The 17349-nt window shown below is 38.0% G+C and overlaps 1 protein-coding gene across 6 annotated transcripts in view; it reads right to left on the reverse strand.

Moving 5' to 3' along the window:
- The window catches only part of AFG1L (AFG1 like ATPase), a 196013-nt gene extending 178664 nt beyond the window's left edge, over positions 1-17349 (reverse strand). For 4 of the 6 annotated variants that reach the window (XM_010989608.3, XM_064486804.1, XM_064486805.1 and 1 more), the window contains exon 1: positions 7867-7988. Coding sequence is in view for 2 of the 6 variants with exons in the window: in XM_031456112.2 (XP_031311972.1) it covers positions 16921-17131 (211 nt within the window). In the remaining 4 variants the exon portion in view is untranslated. Of the gene's footprint in view, positions 1-7645; positions 7989-16920 lie in introns of those variants that run through there. The other 2 variants (XM_031456112.2, XM_010989606.3) reach the window with 2 other exon arrangements.

A 17349-nucleotide genomic window follows, 5' to 3' on the forward strand; every position in this document is an offset into this window, starting at 1 on the left:
GTATTTTCTATTATGCACATGTAGTATTTTTATAACTAAAAATAATTTATTTTTAACAGAAAAAATAACTAATCAAATACAAACTGGAGAAGCCTGTCTAATAGCCCTACAAGTCAAGGTGACATATGGATATGAGCTGGCCACAGGACACAGAAAAGGTAACCTACAATACTGCTCTGGCCAGACATGTCTGAAGGAATATATTGAGATATGGGGGCCACATTTTCAGAGTAACATTCAGAAAGCAGATTGTAATCTCAAGAAGGGAAGTAGTTCAAGGATCTAGAAACCATGTCATAAGATTTGATTGATAAGACAAGAGACAGCTGACATTAATAAGAGAGTGACAACATCCCAGCACTCTGTGTCTTGCATATATTCAGCACCAAGAAATATTTTGGGAACGAATGAACAAATGGATGAATGGAGAAATATATGCCTTTAGTGTTTTAAAGGCTGTCATATGTAGGTGGGACAAGAAGACGACCAATAATACAATAAAAGAATGAAGGACTAAACAAATGAACAAGATATTATCAGTCTCAATATGTTTAAAGAACTGCAATAAGTGCAATAAGGACTAGAGTTATATATGTTGTGCCTGGGGAAAGAGTCGAGATGAATGGGGAGAAGTTACAGAAAAGCTTTTACTTCAGCCTGCTTAAAGAATTTTTCAGCAATTAGGGCTATCCAAAAATGAATAGGACGCCTCAAAAAGAAATGATAAGGCAGAAACTACATTCCCATCTGACATTTGACTACATAACTCAGAGATCTTCTTCAGCTCTATTATTCTATGATTCTATGAAATGTTATCTTCATAACTTATTGCACAGCAAATAATTCAAACCTGAGTTCCTTTGAAAACAGTATTCATAAGCAGGATCTTATAAATGAAGATATTTTGCCTTAGTGACTTACTGCATACTATAAATCAAATTTCAATAGCTTTCTTTGAAACATCATGACGAAAGCAGTAGCTCATATTTTCTAAGATGTTCTAGATGTTCAGAATATCCAGAGAAAAGGTAGTTAAGTCCGGGATAACAAAAACCATCCCTGGTTATCTACAGAGGCACTCTGCACAATCTTAGAAAAATCAAAACCACATTTTCTAGAATTCAAAGAACTGAAATCAGACTGAATCTGTTGCCTTTTTTGGGGGGGGTGGGGGGAGTAATTAGGTTTATTTATTTATTTATTTATTTATTTATTAATGGAGGTCCTGGGGATTGAACCCAGGACCTCATGCATGCTAAGCATGCACTCTGCCCCTGAGCTACACTCTCCTCCCTTACCATTGTTAATATAATGAATCTTCCCCTAAAATTAAAATGGTTTTAGTAATTATACATATAGTTGAGTTCATTCCATTTCTATTCAATGACTGGAGTCCACCACCTCTAGCATTTCAGTATTACTATTTCAATTACTCCTAGCATAGTCCCACATTTATATAACATGTCTTACATTTTCCAGAGGACTTTCTCATATTATAATGTATTTGAGCCTCATAAATGACATGAAAGGAAGGAAGAGTTAGGATGATTAATCACATTCTACAGATAAAATGGAAATACCAAATTAAATGATCCAGTACTATAAGATGAAACCAAAATCACAACCTAGTCTTTCCAGGTCACATTTTATTATTCATCTGGTATATCATATGTTCATTAGTCCTAAGACAGAACTGATCAAAATTCTTCTAAGTAACAGTTATGGAATAAAAAGAGCTTCACTTATTTACAAAAAGAAAGAAGACTGTTGCCAAAAAGAACACACGCTTAGTTAAATGAAATCAAAACTATATAAGGAATTTAGATTTCCAGTTTAAAATGTTTATCCAACTGCCGTGAGAAAAATCCACAATCAGGAAAAGCACGTTTAATATTTCTAAATGGCTGGATTAAAATTTCAGCTGTAAACTTCATTACTGTAATTAGATTTTTAATGCATATTTATTAAACATCCAAATACTGTGTTCACAATTATTCATGAGTTTTTGTACATTTGTGTTGATTTTAACAAACTGTAAACAGTGGCCACTGACCAGAAATGTTCTCCTACAATGACAGAAGCCCATGCTAAGGTCACAGGCAACCCACTGACACTCTATTATGTTCTAATCATATCCAAAAGATAAACATTCAGCTGCTTTTTGAAAAACTGCAATGGTCATCAATGACCCAAAAAGTCAGATTTACTAGGGACATTAAAGACCTATGTTTGATTCAGTGATGAATAAACAAAGTGCAGAACAGAAGAAAATCAAACCTTAATTAAACTCTTTAGAAAAACAACATAAGCCATCATCGAGGAAGGCATCACAAGATGATTTACTTTATTCATAAAAGGCTGATTTTGCGGCTTTAAAAGGGTGCTTTTCATTTAAGTAGAAAAATTATGAAAATTAAAACTAAGTGCTTGCTGGTTACCATTCTTTTCCTTTAGAGACTAGTTAATCTCAAATGTACCAACATGTATAAGTTTACAAAAAGAAAAAAAAACAGTACTTTAAATCTCATAACAAATCAGTAAAACACTGCCTAAAAATCTGAATAAAGCTATTCTGAAGTAATTATAAGCACGGCCTAGCATACTGAGTTAACTCCTTAATATTCAGTCCATTCAGTCCATTCAGTCCATTAAACACGATTTAATAATGAGATCTATTGGATCTATCTTCTATCAAATGATAAAGAAAAATAACATCTATTTGTTATGCTCATTTATTTTAAATTTTATATTCACACACATATATAAATGAGAATTTAATGGAATCTATCAGAATTACATTTAAGATATAAATTGCATTATGAAGCTTTGAAGGAACTAGTCTAAAAAGTACTCGTTCAGGCCTTAAGAACTTGAAAACTGGCACATCTGGTTAAGAATATGGATAGATAATGTGTTGTAAAGGTATCTTCTAGGATGAGCTGAATGGAGAGAAGAAATAAAAAGGGACAAACAGGACAGTGAAACATTATAAAAAAGATTCTGGAGATTAAAGTATTCAGGTACCTCCAGGAGGGTATGTATAGAAATGGGACCTCAATGAGAACCTTAGGCAAGGAAGAAAAGCATAGCAGGAAGAGCAGACATATTCAAAAGGCTCTTAAGAGAGAAATTAGAACAAATCTCAGTCACAGTTCAGAGAAAAATGTGAGTGGCCTGGGAAAACAGTATTAGGTATATTCAAGATGAGGCTAATGACCTTCTGTCATAATTTATAGAGCATATTATTGTACTGGGCCCAAAGCTGAACTACCAGTTTCTAAACTCTTCACATCTATTATTTCTGTGATACTTTCTGTGAAAAGACAAATCCCAAATAGTTATACCCATTTGAATATTCTTCATTTACTTAAACAAAGAGAACAAAGCTCTTGAGGAATAAAGCAGTGCTAATCCACAAGTGATCAATAATCCAGTTCTGGTCCTCTAAAGTTCCTTTCTGTGGTTCTACTCTTGAGACCCACCCTATTTCATCTGCCCCACCCTACACCCCAGAACTACATCTGGGCACTAGCTATGCCTATGCAATAAGCTGTGCTGTGCTTAAAAAAAAAAATTAATTGGAAGACAGAAACCATCATCATGAAGTTAATCACTCTCAGAAGCAGGCAGGAACATTCTTTTCTAATATAATAATAAATGTTAGTGGAAACCCAAGAAACATGAAGTTTCACACAGGGTATTCATCAAATTGGGTAATAAAAGTCCAAAGCCCATTTTCTTAACCACTACTCTATACAACCAATAAATAATACCAATTCATTTGGCTGAAGTGGGTAGTTATAGTCACATTAACACCTAATCAAGATCTCCAATGTACATGAGCTAAAGGTAAATATAAATCATCAGTTAACAGAGAGATCTAAAAATGTAACACTGAGATACAGAAGGACATTATAATAATAAGAAATCACAAGATGTGACTCTCATATTACCTTGCCTCTATGAAATAAACTTAATTTCTAAGGCTAGCTTAAATAAAACAGAAACTCATATGTGCTCATTTTAAATTTTAGAAAACTTAGAAACCTTCTTTTAGCTTGTCTCCTAGTTCTCCTATGACCTCTCTAACTGTTCTCTGACAAGGTCATGTCCTGCTCATAAAATACCAGTCTTCCTCAAGGACTTATTCCCAGCCTTTTCTCCTTTTCACTCTACAAGTATTCCGAGGCTAGTTCTTCCATTCTCATGGCTCTCAACACCTCATGTTTCCTCTCTTAGACTCAGATCCCTATTTCCTACAACTAATTAGACTTATTTACCTAGAATTGTCATTAACACCTCAAATTTAACACATTCAAAATGGACTCACCCCATAAAATGCCTCTAACTTCACTTTTTGTTTTTGATTCCTTTAATAGAGGGAATGTGATCCCATTAAATTACCCAAAGTAGGAAACCTAAATTGACCTTAACCCCTCTCTTTCCTTGTCTCCCCCAGAGCCCTGTCAGTTTTACCAAAGCAGAGTCTCTGAATTCCCTCTCTTGCTGCCCTGCTCTCCATCTTTAACACAGCAGTAATTCAGGCCCAATCCTTCCCCAAACTGCAACTTCCTCCTAAGTAATCACCAAGCTTCCAATATACCCCCATGCAGGCATTCCAGATCTGATTTTCAGGCGGCCACAAGGATGATCATGCTAAAATGGATCTGATCATTTCTCTTAAGAAACCTCCAACAGCATCCCTCCAAGCCATCTTCACATACTATACAGGACTCTTCTAACCAGAAACCAGCCCACCTTCCAAGCTTCATCACTAGCTGCTCTCCCTGGAGGACCATACACCAGTAAGGTCCAGGTGCAGCTCACTTCTACACTTATGCTAAAAAGCCCTCCTCTCTCCAAGCAGAGCTGCCTTCTCCTCTGTAGTCCCACAACACTTCAGACAGGCCTAGATGATGTTATTAATGTTCATTGTCACGGTAAGGACTTAGTAGAACATAGTGGTTAACTATGTGCTTCTGGAGCAAAAATGCCTGGGTTCAAATTCCATTTGAGTGGCCATGCCTCTCATATTTGTTCATCTACAAAACAGGTAACAGTAACTTTATAGAGTTTTTATGAAGACGAAATTATGAGAGAAACTGCTAGCGGACTGCCTGAACATAGAAAGGGCTCCAAAAACGTTACGTATTGCTACTTCATCTCCCTTCCAAGACTGCCAGCTTTTCAAGGGCTGGAACCAATCTCATTCACTTCCCCCAACACACCCTTAATACAAGGCTTTAACTAAATCAGCAATTTTGAGGCATTTTCAACCCACATCACAGCCACTCTAATTTCTAATAAAATGCTTCCTCGTAACTACCTGGAGGTTGAATAACTGTTACATTAAATGAAGATACACTTAGACCTAAAGGAAAACAAGCAATGAAATCAAAATTGAGCATATATACTTAAATTACGTAAGATACCAAATTTCACTATCAACTGTTTAATAACCTAACAAAAATACAGACATCCCAAAATGGAATTTCTAAGTTGTATTTCCCAAGGAATTTAAAGTTAGGCAATCGGGTAGGTGATTTGAATGAACAGCATTTTAGGACCCCTGAAGTTTTCAGTTTCAGTTTTCAAAATGTTTTGGAGCCAGGGCTGGCATTAAAGCTTAGATGAAACATAAAAACAAAGAACATGCTCTTCCTTACCCCTCATTCCTTTATCTATTTCCTTCTTTCATTTTACATTAAATCAATGTTTTCCTCACATTATAGTGTAGTAAACAGAAGACATTTAAAGGTGAAAAAATGGAGATAAAATATAAATGTAAAAACCCCAAAAAATCAAGAAATAGAAAAGAAATTTTTAAATCAGACTCTAAATACTGAGTAACACTTCAACTTAAATTTTCCATTTATTTCAAGGAGGGGAGGGAGCAACTTTAGTTACAATCACATCGACCTCTGACCTAATTGCACAGTATCAAATGTCCACTTCCAAAACTGGCTAAATTTTGAGTATAGGAGGCAGTATGAGTACAGGTGAACAATATAAACCTTAGGATCAGATGTAAGTCCTAGGGTAGCCTTTACTTAAACCCACAAGTTCTGCCACTTAACTAGCCATACAACTTCTGCAACCTTGGAGTCATCATCCCTGAAATGAGGATAATGAGAATTAAACAAGATAATGTATGTAGAAAGCACTTAGCATACTGCATGACACAGAATAAACATTCAGTAAATCTCATGTTATCATGATGATGTTCCTTAAGCCTTAATTTTCATAAATTACGGTACATGCCTAGAATGTAATTCTGTTTTAACCATTTAAATCATGAAGCAGGTCTACACGAATTAATACGGAATGATCTCCAAGATACACTAAATGAAAAAAAAGGACCAGAACAGTGTGTATACGTTATCACCTCTATTTTCTTAATACAGACATTATAAACATGTATGTTTGTACATACACAGAATGTCTCTAAGAATACATAAGAAACAAGTATTAGAAGTTGCCTCTGGGAAGGAAAAGAGGTTCTGAGATAGGCATGGAAGAAAGTCAGTATTTTACCATATTCCTTATTGTACCTTTTGAATTTTGTGTCATTTGCTTGTATTGCCTAATCTAAACATTAAAAAATAGCTTATATTATGTTCCAAATTTCATGCTGCCAAAATGTTCCATTACTACAGTAGGCGGATTATGTTTAACTTTGGGGAAAAAAAAAACCTAAGGTGATATAATCATAGTTCTAGTATTAATTTCAACTCTTTTGATGATAATAAAGACTGATAGGGTTTTAGCTAATTAGCCAATGAAAATCAATTTATTAAAATGTATAAAGGGGGGGTGCCTGGATTTTCTTTTCAAAAAAAGAAAGAAAGCATTAAATAGGTGAATGAGGGAGACAATAAGAATAACATCATTCATTCGTTCAAAAAACCTATCTGCCCGAAAGGCGCCACTCTTATGAAATGCTGAGGAAACAATGACACCTGGTCCTTGCCTTAGAGCAGCCCGCAGTTTAATGGGAGCATATGAATACGGAGTAAAATTAGCACTTCTGTGGGCCTGGTTACTCAAAATATAGGTTAGTTTTCATGAACACATAACAATTTGAATGAATGAATGCATGAAGCAAGACCGGTGACAAAATACACCTCACTGAAGCCTCTAGTGACCTGAAAAGAACACAAAGAATCGCTCCCTTAATCTGAGAATGCTTGTACACATGCACTCCCAGAATCCGAGAGCCCCGCAGGGCCTGCAGGCTTCAGAGGCTGGGCTTTTAGACACAGTGCCGGGTCACCTGCATGGAGAACTTGGGAAAGCGCAGGTTGGAAGAGTCCCCAGACCCCAACCCCGTACTTGCATCCCTTCGAGGCAGGTACTCCGACCTAGGCTTACAAGATCTCAATTCTAACAGCCTAGAGGGAACAGACGCTAAGTCGACCTCAGAACCTCAAAATTTAAGTCACTCTGAGCCACCTCCCTCAATTCTCAGGGATCCTTCATGAGCAGGCAGTAAGAGAGGGTGAAACTCCTCTGGAGAAAAACGTCTCGAAAACGATAACCGTGAACCAGTAGGCAGTTAGGGGAGCTCGAGGAGGGAGGGTGACTGACCGGAGTCTCCCCCGGTCGTAGGCAGTCGGCTCGGCCTACTCAAGGCACAGTCACTGACCTTTACAAAGAGGGTTTCCGGGGAAGGGGGCCGAAGGGACGAGAGCAGCAGCCCAAGCCCGGCACCCACCACATCTCCCTCTCAGCCGGCTGTGCGCTAAGCGCAGGGTAACCAAGGGCGACCAGGAAGCCGCCATCTTGAGCCCCGTACAGGTGGAGGAAGAGAAAAACTTTACTGAGACCCAGAAGACAGACGGTAACACAAATTCCCCCGGTGCTCACGGAGGACTCTGCCCAAGAGTGCGAAAGGAGCAGCGGAAGAAGGCGACTTCTAGTAGCGAGAGGGCGGGCTGGACTCCGACGCCCTTTGGTCCTTCCGGACGCTACCAGCCGGGACTACTACTCCCAGCATGCAGTGCGGAGGGACTGGGTCGAAGGCTCCGGGCAAGGAGTGGGGGAGGGGTGGTCCTCGCGGCTGCTGCAGAGGATCACAAAACAGTTTCAAGGAATTGGAAGGTGATTACAACTTGTAGTCAAGTAACCACTCCTCAGCCGCTTTGGTTAGCGAACCTGACCGAGATTCCGAAATCTAAATAAAATGTAGGTGATCCAATAGGCCCTCATATTTTAATGAAATGTTGATGTTGTGAAGGAAAAACCGGGCTGGTCTGACAAGGTAACTCATAAGTCTAGGAATGTGAAGGAGAGGCTGGGTTGGTCTAACAAGACAACTCACAAATCTAAGTATGGAATACTGATCTGAGTTCTGCTAGACTAACTTGTAAATCTAAGTTAATTAGTGTTGGTTTGCTGTTTATGTTTTTCGCTAGCCAGCTGGATTTTCAAAGATACATATCTGGCTTTGGAATGTTGGTTTGCTGCCTCCCCGCCTCCACTTTTGTGATGATGATGCTGCTAAAGCTGTTCCATGCCTATTGGCCGAATACCCCAAGCTTGTACTTTACCCTATAAAACCTCATGTGCACATCTTGAAGGTGGTCAGAGCTTCGGAGCAGAAGCCACTCTGAGCCCGACGGCGTAATACATCTGAGTACTCCAACCCTCCGAGTGGTGCTTGTTTTTTGACTGGCCTGTCGTTTCCGTAACAATGTCACCTCCCTAAATGGTGGCCCCAATTTGCCTCCAGCATCCAACTTATCTTTGGCAGAGCACAGGTGCTCCTACCACTTTTGCTTTCCGTATTTGAATAGCATAAATTATTTTCCACGTGGCATACACTCAAATGTTTTGAAAGAATTTATGTGAAATGGGAAAGCCAACAGCCCAAAATGGACCATGGGTGGAGTGAATGGCCAAGGGACAATGTATCCAAAGAGGAATTTGTAAGTGATCTGCCCTAATTTGATTAAACAAAAAATGTTGAGTCACTATGATAAGGGTATTGGGAATACAAACTGCTGTCCAAAAGAGGTAGGCAATCAAATTGGAGGGATGAAGAAAGCGATAACAGATTCTACTAGGTGTTGTGGAATCAATGAAAGAAGAGCATGTTGTGTGGGAAGTCCTGAAGGCCTTCTAGAAGCTTTACTGTTAACAGGAAATGAAGACATTCCAAGAACAGGGAATAGAGTGAGCTCAGGCAGGCAGACAAGAAGGTCTGGAATACAAGAAGGAGAATGCCAAGTTTCAGTTGTGTGAAAACTAAATTTTAAAAACTACACTAGAAAGAGTTCCAGGAAGTTAGGTCCTTGGGCCACAATAGAAGAAGAAACAGAAAAAAGAGAGCATAGCATGGTATAATAATTTGGAGGCTTCCCTACTAATTCTATCAAATCATTTATAGAAAAATTATTTTGATTGTATCTTCCAAAAAATGTCAACTCACACTTATTTTTTTTCTATCTTTAATTCCACTGTCTGACATGACAAACTATTCCTCCATGTTATAGTGAATTTTGTTTGTTTCATGTAATGTTTCTAATTTTTGCTACGACACTGTGTAAGACCTTTTGGAAAAAAATCAGACTATTTCTTCCTTGACTTACATAATTATCACACTCAAGACTTTCAGAGAGTGTCTAGGTATCAGTTTGTTTCCTCTGGGAAAACAACTGCTTGCTTTGGTCAATGAAATTACCTTTTATTAGAGATTTCAACAGCTTAATAATTATGGGAGTGAAATAAGCACTCATGGACAGTTTAATGCCAAATTGTCTGGAAGCTCTACAGGAAATTTTCATATGACTGTGCCAGTCTACAGAAATGTGGCAATAAATTTTGCTCTGTACAAGTATTAGGTAACTTGGAAATAACTTAGATTACATTTGTTGTATTCAAGAGAATTATTCATGACCAGAAGACTAATTAAGTAGCCATTGTAAACTATTTTATTAAAACATCAATCCCGTGCCCCTGCTGTTCCTGCAATTGCTAAAACAGAAAAGCAGAAATAACTCTAAAAGGAATTTTGAACATTATCAGAAAAATTAATAGAAGTAAATCAGAAAATAAAAAAGCATTATCTTTTCCTTACTAAAAAATCTTCCTGGAGAAGTGCCAAGTAGTTCTGACATCTAATCTCAAAGATAAAACTAGACCAAAAGTATCCATAGAAGGATAAATAAAATAATGAAGAAAATGGGAAAGAAACTGGTCAATAGAAAACATATAGTGAGTTCCTGGAACTCAGAAGTCCTTTTCCCACAACAAAGCTTTTGCATTTCCTGTGCCTTCTGCCTGGAATGCTCGCCTCCAAGATACCTATCTGTTCACTTCCTTGTGTCCTTACTTCCTTATGACTCCTGTCAGTTAAGGCCTTGCTTGAGTACCTAACTCCCTAACTTCCTCCTTCCCAGTTTTATTTTCTCCAACCACGTACAAAAATCACCATACTGACTTTACTAATTTATTTGTTTATCATCTGCTCTTCCTGCTCTTCCTAGAGTTTAAGCTCCATCTGGACAGGGATTAATGTTTGTTTTGTTCACTAGTGTATCCCAGGGCCTAGAATAGTGCCTGAGTTGGTAGACACTCAATAAATGTGTGTTAGATGACTGAATAAGTAATCTTATTACTATTGCCAAAAAACTGGCCTTTGTACCCCGATAGCCAAATTGAGAGTTGGAGGCAGGGTTTGGGTAGGATAGAAAAGAACAGCTTTATTGCTTTGCCAGGCAAAGGGAGTCAAAGCAGGCTAATGCCTTAAAGACTGTGAGCTCATCCTGGAGTTGGGGTTTTGAGGATTTATAGAAAAAACCAGATGGAACAGAAAAGGTGATAACAATCAGGGCATTTTACAAGGTATTACATTCTTTTCATCTGATAAGAACTTGGTGTTGTTATGGAGGAATTTAGGAGGGTCTGCCCATTTTCTTGAGGTTCAGGAGGAGGCTTTTCTTATGCAATTTCTGCACGTGCTCTCTCTGCCATCTTTCTTTTTAAAATAGAAATCATTTCTAACGTCCTCCAACTCCACGTGCAAATTTGTAATCTGGAGCTACCTTCAATTAATTTCTTTTCTTCATCCCTCATAATGCAGTCTTTCACGAGATACAAAATATGATTCAATCTATCATCATAATATGTCATAAATCCATCCAATACCATTGGTTCTTCCTCCTGTCTTTCTGAGGCTAATGCAGTCATCTCCTAACTGACTCTCTTTCTCCTCTATCCATCCAGCTATCAGATTTGTTTCCAAAAATGTGACATATCTGACCACATCCCGTCAGAGTCTCAACTTAGAATGCCTCCCTGCTATCTACAGAATGAAATACAATTTATTATGGACCTTTAGAAAATCAAAATCTGGCTTCTACCTACCTTACCATCTATCTCCTCATATTGGATGACTTAAATCCAATGATTTACCAAGTGTCTGATTTGTTTTCATGAAGCTCCATTTTTTTTTCAAAAAACTGGGAAACTGATTTCATTCTCCCACTCTCTATCCCTACCTATATTTCCTAAGTGTATTCTGATATTTTTTTTAATTAGGAAAAAAATTACAAAAACTAGTAATTGGATTTTAATATTTCCAGAGCAACTCCAAGAATGTTCCAGGTTTAATACTGCATATGTATTCAGAATTCATCATTACAAAAAACAAAAATAAAAAAACCCTCATGTGTATGGATATCCAGACATAAGAAAAATTATTTTTAAATCCCCATGGGACCTTACAGATCTTCTGATTTTAACCCAGCCATTTTGCATATTGAGAATCAATGATCCTGAGAGATAAATAAGTGACTCACCCAAGATAACACAGGCACTACTCCTTCTTGAAGTTAACTGAATAGCGAGAGGGACTGAAACTTATCTCTTCAATGAGACAGTTCTTCAAATGGCCCTTAAATCAGATCTATATATAGACAAAAAGCACACCATGCTACATAGAATTTTGATTGCCACTCAGTGATGGTCATAACCAATCTAGTTTCGTTAGTTGGTTAGTTGGATTCGATGCAATGCTTCCAGGCAATCAGACTCACTGTTTTTCAGTTCTATAGACTGCTTATTCAGAGTAACTAAAATTGAACTAAAATGCAGCCAATCACCAAAACTCAAAGGGGCAATCACAAAACTAAACGAACTCTTTTGTTTACTAGTATTAGTACTTGCACCAGGTGACTACACTCAGAATCATCCATGAGTTGGCCTAGACTTCAGAGGAATCAGCTGGGTGTTTTGTTTTGTTTTGTTTTGTTTTGTTTTCAAATGGACATCTTGGGGAGATTACTTGGATAAGTAATTATCCAACTTTACTGATAACAGAGGAGTTCTCAATCCAGACTCTCTAGATGATAAAACTTGAGTACCTTTTAGTTATAGGACATATCTAGCTCAAGAATATTGTCTTCTGCCAAAACCAAGCCTGGAGAAAACTAAGGGACTAGATGAGGGAAGAGTCATGAGACCTCTAATGTCTATACACACCAATTGTAAGGGCCCAATTTTCCCAGCATGTATCTCACTTAGGCCAAGCAATTCTCATCAACTTCAAAGGGAGAGATGTGCATCCACAGATCTGAGTTTGCAGTATCCACAGCTTACTCAGCGGGAATACATACTATAATTTATGGTACCAGGCTTTATTTCTTTAGTCCAAATTAACTCAGCTGGATTTTGAAGCTTTTGTTCTTGAAGATAATCAACTGTCCTTTAAAATATCAAACTCACTTGGCTTTATTTCATATATTAATCCTGTTGACTACCTAGTTTAGGTTTATAAATTGAAATGCAAAATGTATATTATAGAGCTGCATGCTATACTATGTAGCTTTATAGTATTAAGTTATTAAAATTTATTCTGGAGGTGATTTTATGCATAGCAAAGAGAGAAGCAAGAGATAGTTTCCTGTGTTTACTGTTCAACAATTTTGAAAAAAATATAATTCTGTTTACAGGTACAGTTTTCAGCTTTAATTTGATACTTTAATACAAGGTAAATTATCTTTTAATGTAATTACTTTATATAATAATTATGATCTTGAAAGTCTGCAAAGTGATTAAAGGGCAATTTCTAAGAAATAGATTTCTGGATTTAAATTATGCAATTTTCCTGCTTATAGTTTTGGTGTTATCTAATTTATTATTATTATTATTACTACTATTATTAAATAGTTAAGAAATGGCAAGTATAGAATTAGACGTTTATAAATATCTGAGACTTTAGGTCTAAAATGTTTTTAATCACAGATTCCAAAAGTTGACACAAGTATATCCCCATTATCTTTTTTTTTTTTTTTAGCATTTATTAGTTTTGACTCAACTCTAGCAAGTTATACACATCAGCACCTGTGCCCATTTAGCAAATTTCGGTACAAATCACTCTGAATTGAATGGACATCTCTAAGAAGCATTACAATTGTTGCAATATTTTTAGAAACTGAAACAAGGAAATAAACAACCTCAGTAAAAAGTGATTTAAATAACAAATAACGTATCTTTATAAACAGCTTATCTCCTTGAGAACAAAGAATAAACAAGGAGACAAGGTTTTTTTCCTTCCACTATTAAAGCAGATCACAATATGAATGGGTGAAATGTCATGAATAATTGGAGAAAATCACAGAGTAATCTTCGACAAAAACATCTGATTTATTTAAATTGTCACTGTTTGTCTTATTAGAACCTTTATTTAACCTTGTTATCCACAATGCAGTATTCAAGCTGGTTTATCAAAAATATACTTTGGAACCAACCATATTTTGAAATTTTTGACCTTCTCAAATTCAAGCTATGGTAATGTAAACTTCATGTGGCAGCTTTTTACTTGGGACCTAATTAATTGCCATTGCCTTAGACTGAAATGTCTGTGAAAACCAATGTTTTGAATCTAAAATGACAGTAAAAAAATCAAAGCTTTGAAACATTCTGTCAATAGATTTAAGCTCAGGTCTCTGGTTCAGAGTTTCATCAGGCTTTCCACTACTAGATTCATTTAGTTACAGCATTGATTGAATAGCTTCTGTTCACAAACCTAGCCACATACCACTAGTCACTTCTAATCATAGCTTCAAGTCCTCATCCTGTGATTTTTCCAACCACATTCTTTCTTTCTGGATAAGGCCATTTCCTTATTGATGCCTTCACAGATTCTAGGCATTTCAGGGCATACCATGTGCCTGGCACTGTTTTAAATGCATTATAAATATTAACCACCCTGTGAGGGAGGTACTATTACTGTCCCCATTTTATACATGAAGAAATGGAGGCATAGTCAGACAAAGTAATTTTTCTAGGGTTACACAGCTACTAAGGATTTTACCTATTTCTTCTACCAAACCCTGTTTAAATAGAATTGGTTTGCTAGTAGTTTCATCTCCAAGTCACATTTATGTAAAATATAAATTTCTAGCCAAGAAATATTATAATATAAAAACATATCAGAATGATAGTATGTAAATCATGTTAGTATTGTGCATAATGGATAGAAGGGATTAGGGAAAGCAAGGCAGTATGGAGATCTCCAGTCTAACATTAACCAAGACTAGGCTATGGCAGTGGGCTGAAGGGTAGATGAGAAAGAAGAGAAAAAAAGATGACTCACAGTTATAAGCCCAAGTGATTCAAAAAATAACATTTACAGCAAAAGGGATGTAAATATTGGGGGTAGTGCTTTAGAGTAAATGGGATCAGACTGACTTTTAGACATGCTGAATTTGAATCAGTCAACAGAGCAACAAACAGAAATAACATGGGGATGCCTGTGTGAGTGTGTGGTGTGATGGGTGGCCAACATTGTAGTGATATGCCCATACTCCAAGTTGAGGTAATTATACATTTGAGAGCATTAAACAGCTTAGTGGATCAAGCATTGGTCCAATAGGCCCAGTCAATCTCTCTACCAAAACCAACCCACAAGTTCTGGCCAAATGTACCTCTTATGAGGATGTGTTCCCAAATGAGTAGTTAGGGGAGCTTACTTTCTTTGCAAACGCTATTAGGAATCAAACCTGGTATGCCTAGGAGTGTATATCCTGGTGGCTAAGTCCTTTCACTAGAATTCTGACACTAATCCACAGAGATTTGCCAGGCCTTTCACCTCCCAATAGGAGTTGTGGTGCTGTTTGCATCCGGACATCCTCCTCCAACCTGGCATCTCAGATTTCCAGTCTGGGCAGTCCTCAGTTGCTTAATGCAGTACTTTCTTTGGGGCAAACCAAAGAAATGGGAAAATATTTCTCAAGTCCATTCTCTTCTCCACATTCCCACTGTTACTATCTTAGTTCTGCCAGAGTGATCTTTCTAAACTAAAAATCAAGTCACTCCCATTCAGTGGTTTCCTTTAGAATGTCTTTAGATAATGTCCTGAACCATAAACATGGATTGTAATACCCTCTGGCCTTGTCCCTCTGGCCTTAGCCCTTGTCATTTTCCCCTTTCATTCCAGTAGTACTAAACTATGTGCAGTTCCCCAGCTGTGCTTTCCTCTGGGCCTCTGCATATGTTTATCTCTATCTCTGGAATGTGCCTCCCACACACAGGCATACCCAAATCACAGGCAATGTGCATGCCAAACACCAACTTAATGTCTCAGTTTTGTTTTTGCTTCCTTCTGGAATTCTTCACCTATTGCCCTCAAGACTGGGCTATGTGGCTCTCATCAGACTCTGCTGTCATGCCCCTATGACCAGACTGAAAGATCCTGGAAGCAAAAACCACGTTTACCACTTTTCCTCTTCTCTGTGCTCCCTCATCTTCCAGTACCTAGTATAGCACCTGGTTTATTGTAGCTGCTCAGTACATATTTGTCACATGGTCAGAAAGGTCTAAGAGTCCTAAGGGAGACATATCTGTTTAGCTAAGGACACCACATGATGGCTTTGGTTCTGGAATGACCCTCTCCCAGCCCCACCAGTTAATCAATATATATGGCATTCTTGAGATTCTCTAAATATTTGCTAGTTGGTGTGGTCTGGAGACCAGCAGCATTGGCATTTTCTGGAACTTGCTAGAAATGCAAAATCTCAGGCCTCATCCTAGAACTCCTGGATCAGAATCTGTAGTTTTGCAAAATCCCCAGGTGATCTGTATGCATATTAAATATGTTTGAGAAACACCGCTCTAGATAACACTGGTGGATATTTACTCAGAAAGTTTCAATCCATTTTCTTGGGAGAATACAAATGCCTGGTTCCCATTGTTCCTGCAGATGAGGACTTGTTTGTTTTCTCTCCGATTCAGATTTACACTACCTTCCCTGGCCCTACATGGTTGCAATCAGTCACTGCGTGATGTCAGGGGCCCTTCAATCTCAAAGGAATCCTGGGCCCTTTTTTTTTTTCCCCCTTTCATAAGTCAACCACTTGACTAGGGACAGAAATTACTCATTGTCATGGCTGCTTTTGACTCCTCCAGACACCGGATCCAGTGTCATCTTTCAGAGGAGAGTTTCTCCTCACCCAGGAATGGGCCTTATATTCCTGATATCTGAGCAGTCCCCAGCCATTGGCTGTTGTGCCCAGCACTTGGTTGGAAGAAACCGTGGGAAATGTGGCCTCAGAGCAAATGCAGTAGTGAATTTCAGCACACAGTAGCTGAAGCCATAGGTTAATTATGTTTCCTGAGGCTGGAGATCTGAGAGGCGCATTCTCATGGCTACCACAAATGGTAAGAAGATATAGGGGAAAAGGCAACATTGATGGAGAATTGTAAAAAGCAAGGGAGGGGGTTTCTGATGTTGCTACAACCAGCTGAGCCCTGTCTGATTTACCCAAATAAAAGAGACACTAAATTACAAAAAAAAAAAAAAAAAAAAAAAAAAAGTAGAATTGTGTGTTTGCTGGAAGAGATACTTTGTGAAGGATCTCAGGGTCGGGTTTAAGAACCCTCATAGGCATGCCTAAAACACAACAGATGCCCACTAACCTGCCTTCTGAGAGCGAGCCACGATGCCAGCAGGCTTGTTTTGCTGACTGAGGCGTGCAAGCAGAACCTGGCTTGCTCCAGGTCTCATCTCCTCTTTAAATAAAACTGTGAACAAATATACAAAGAAAATCAGTGTGAAGATGTGTTCAGCTGAAGTATTAATCTCCCTGAGACTCCAAACTCTTAGATGGTCCGGGGAGCAATCATACATGGAGCCCTCACTGATGGTGGAAATAGAGAGAACTTTTTACCTTTGAGAGAAGGAGAGGGACTATCCAATGTGCTACTAGAATGGCTTAACATCATCTCCAAAGCCTCTGATTCTCCAACCCCAGCTGAGGGTCCAACGATTCAATTCAATTCTGACACTAATTACCTGGAGTTAGCATAGACCCCACAGGTTAAAGACTCAGTCCCACAAGGCTGCCC

The sequence above is a fragment of the Camelus dromedarius genome, chromosome 6 (assembly GCF_036321535.1).
Source record: "Camelus dromedarius isolate mCamDro1 chromosome 6, mCamDro1.pat, whole genome shotgun sequence".
Taxonomy (NCBI): Eukaryota; Metazoa; Chordata; class Mammalia; order Artiodactyla; family Camelidae; genus Camelus; species Camelus dromedarius.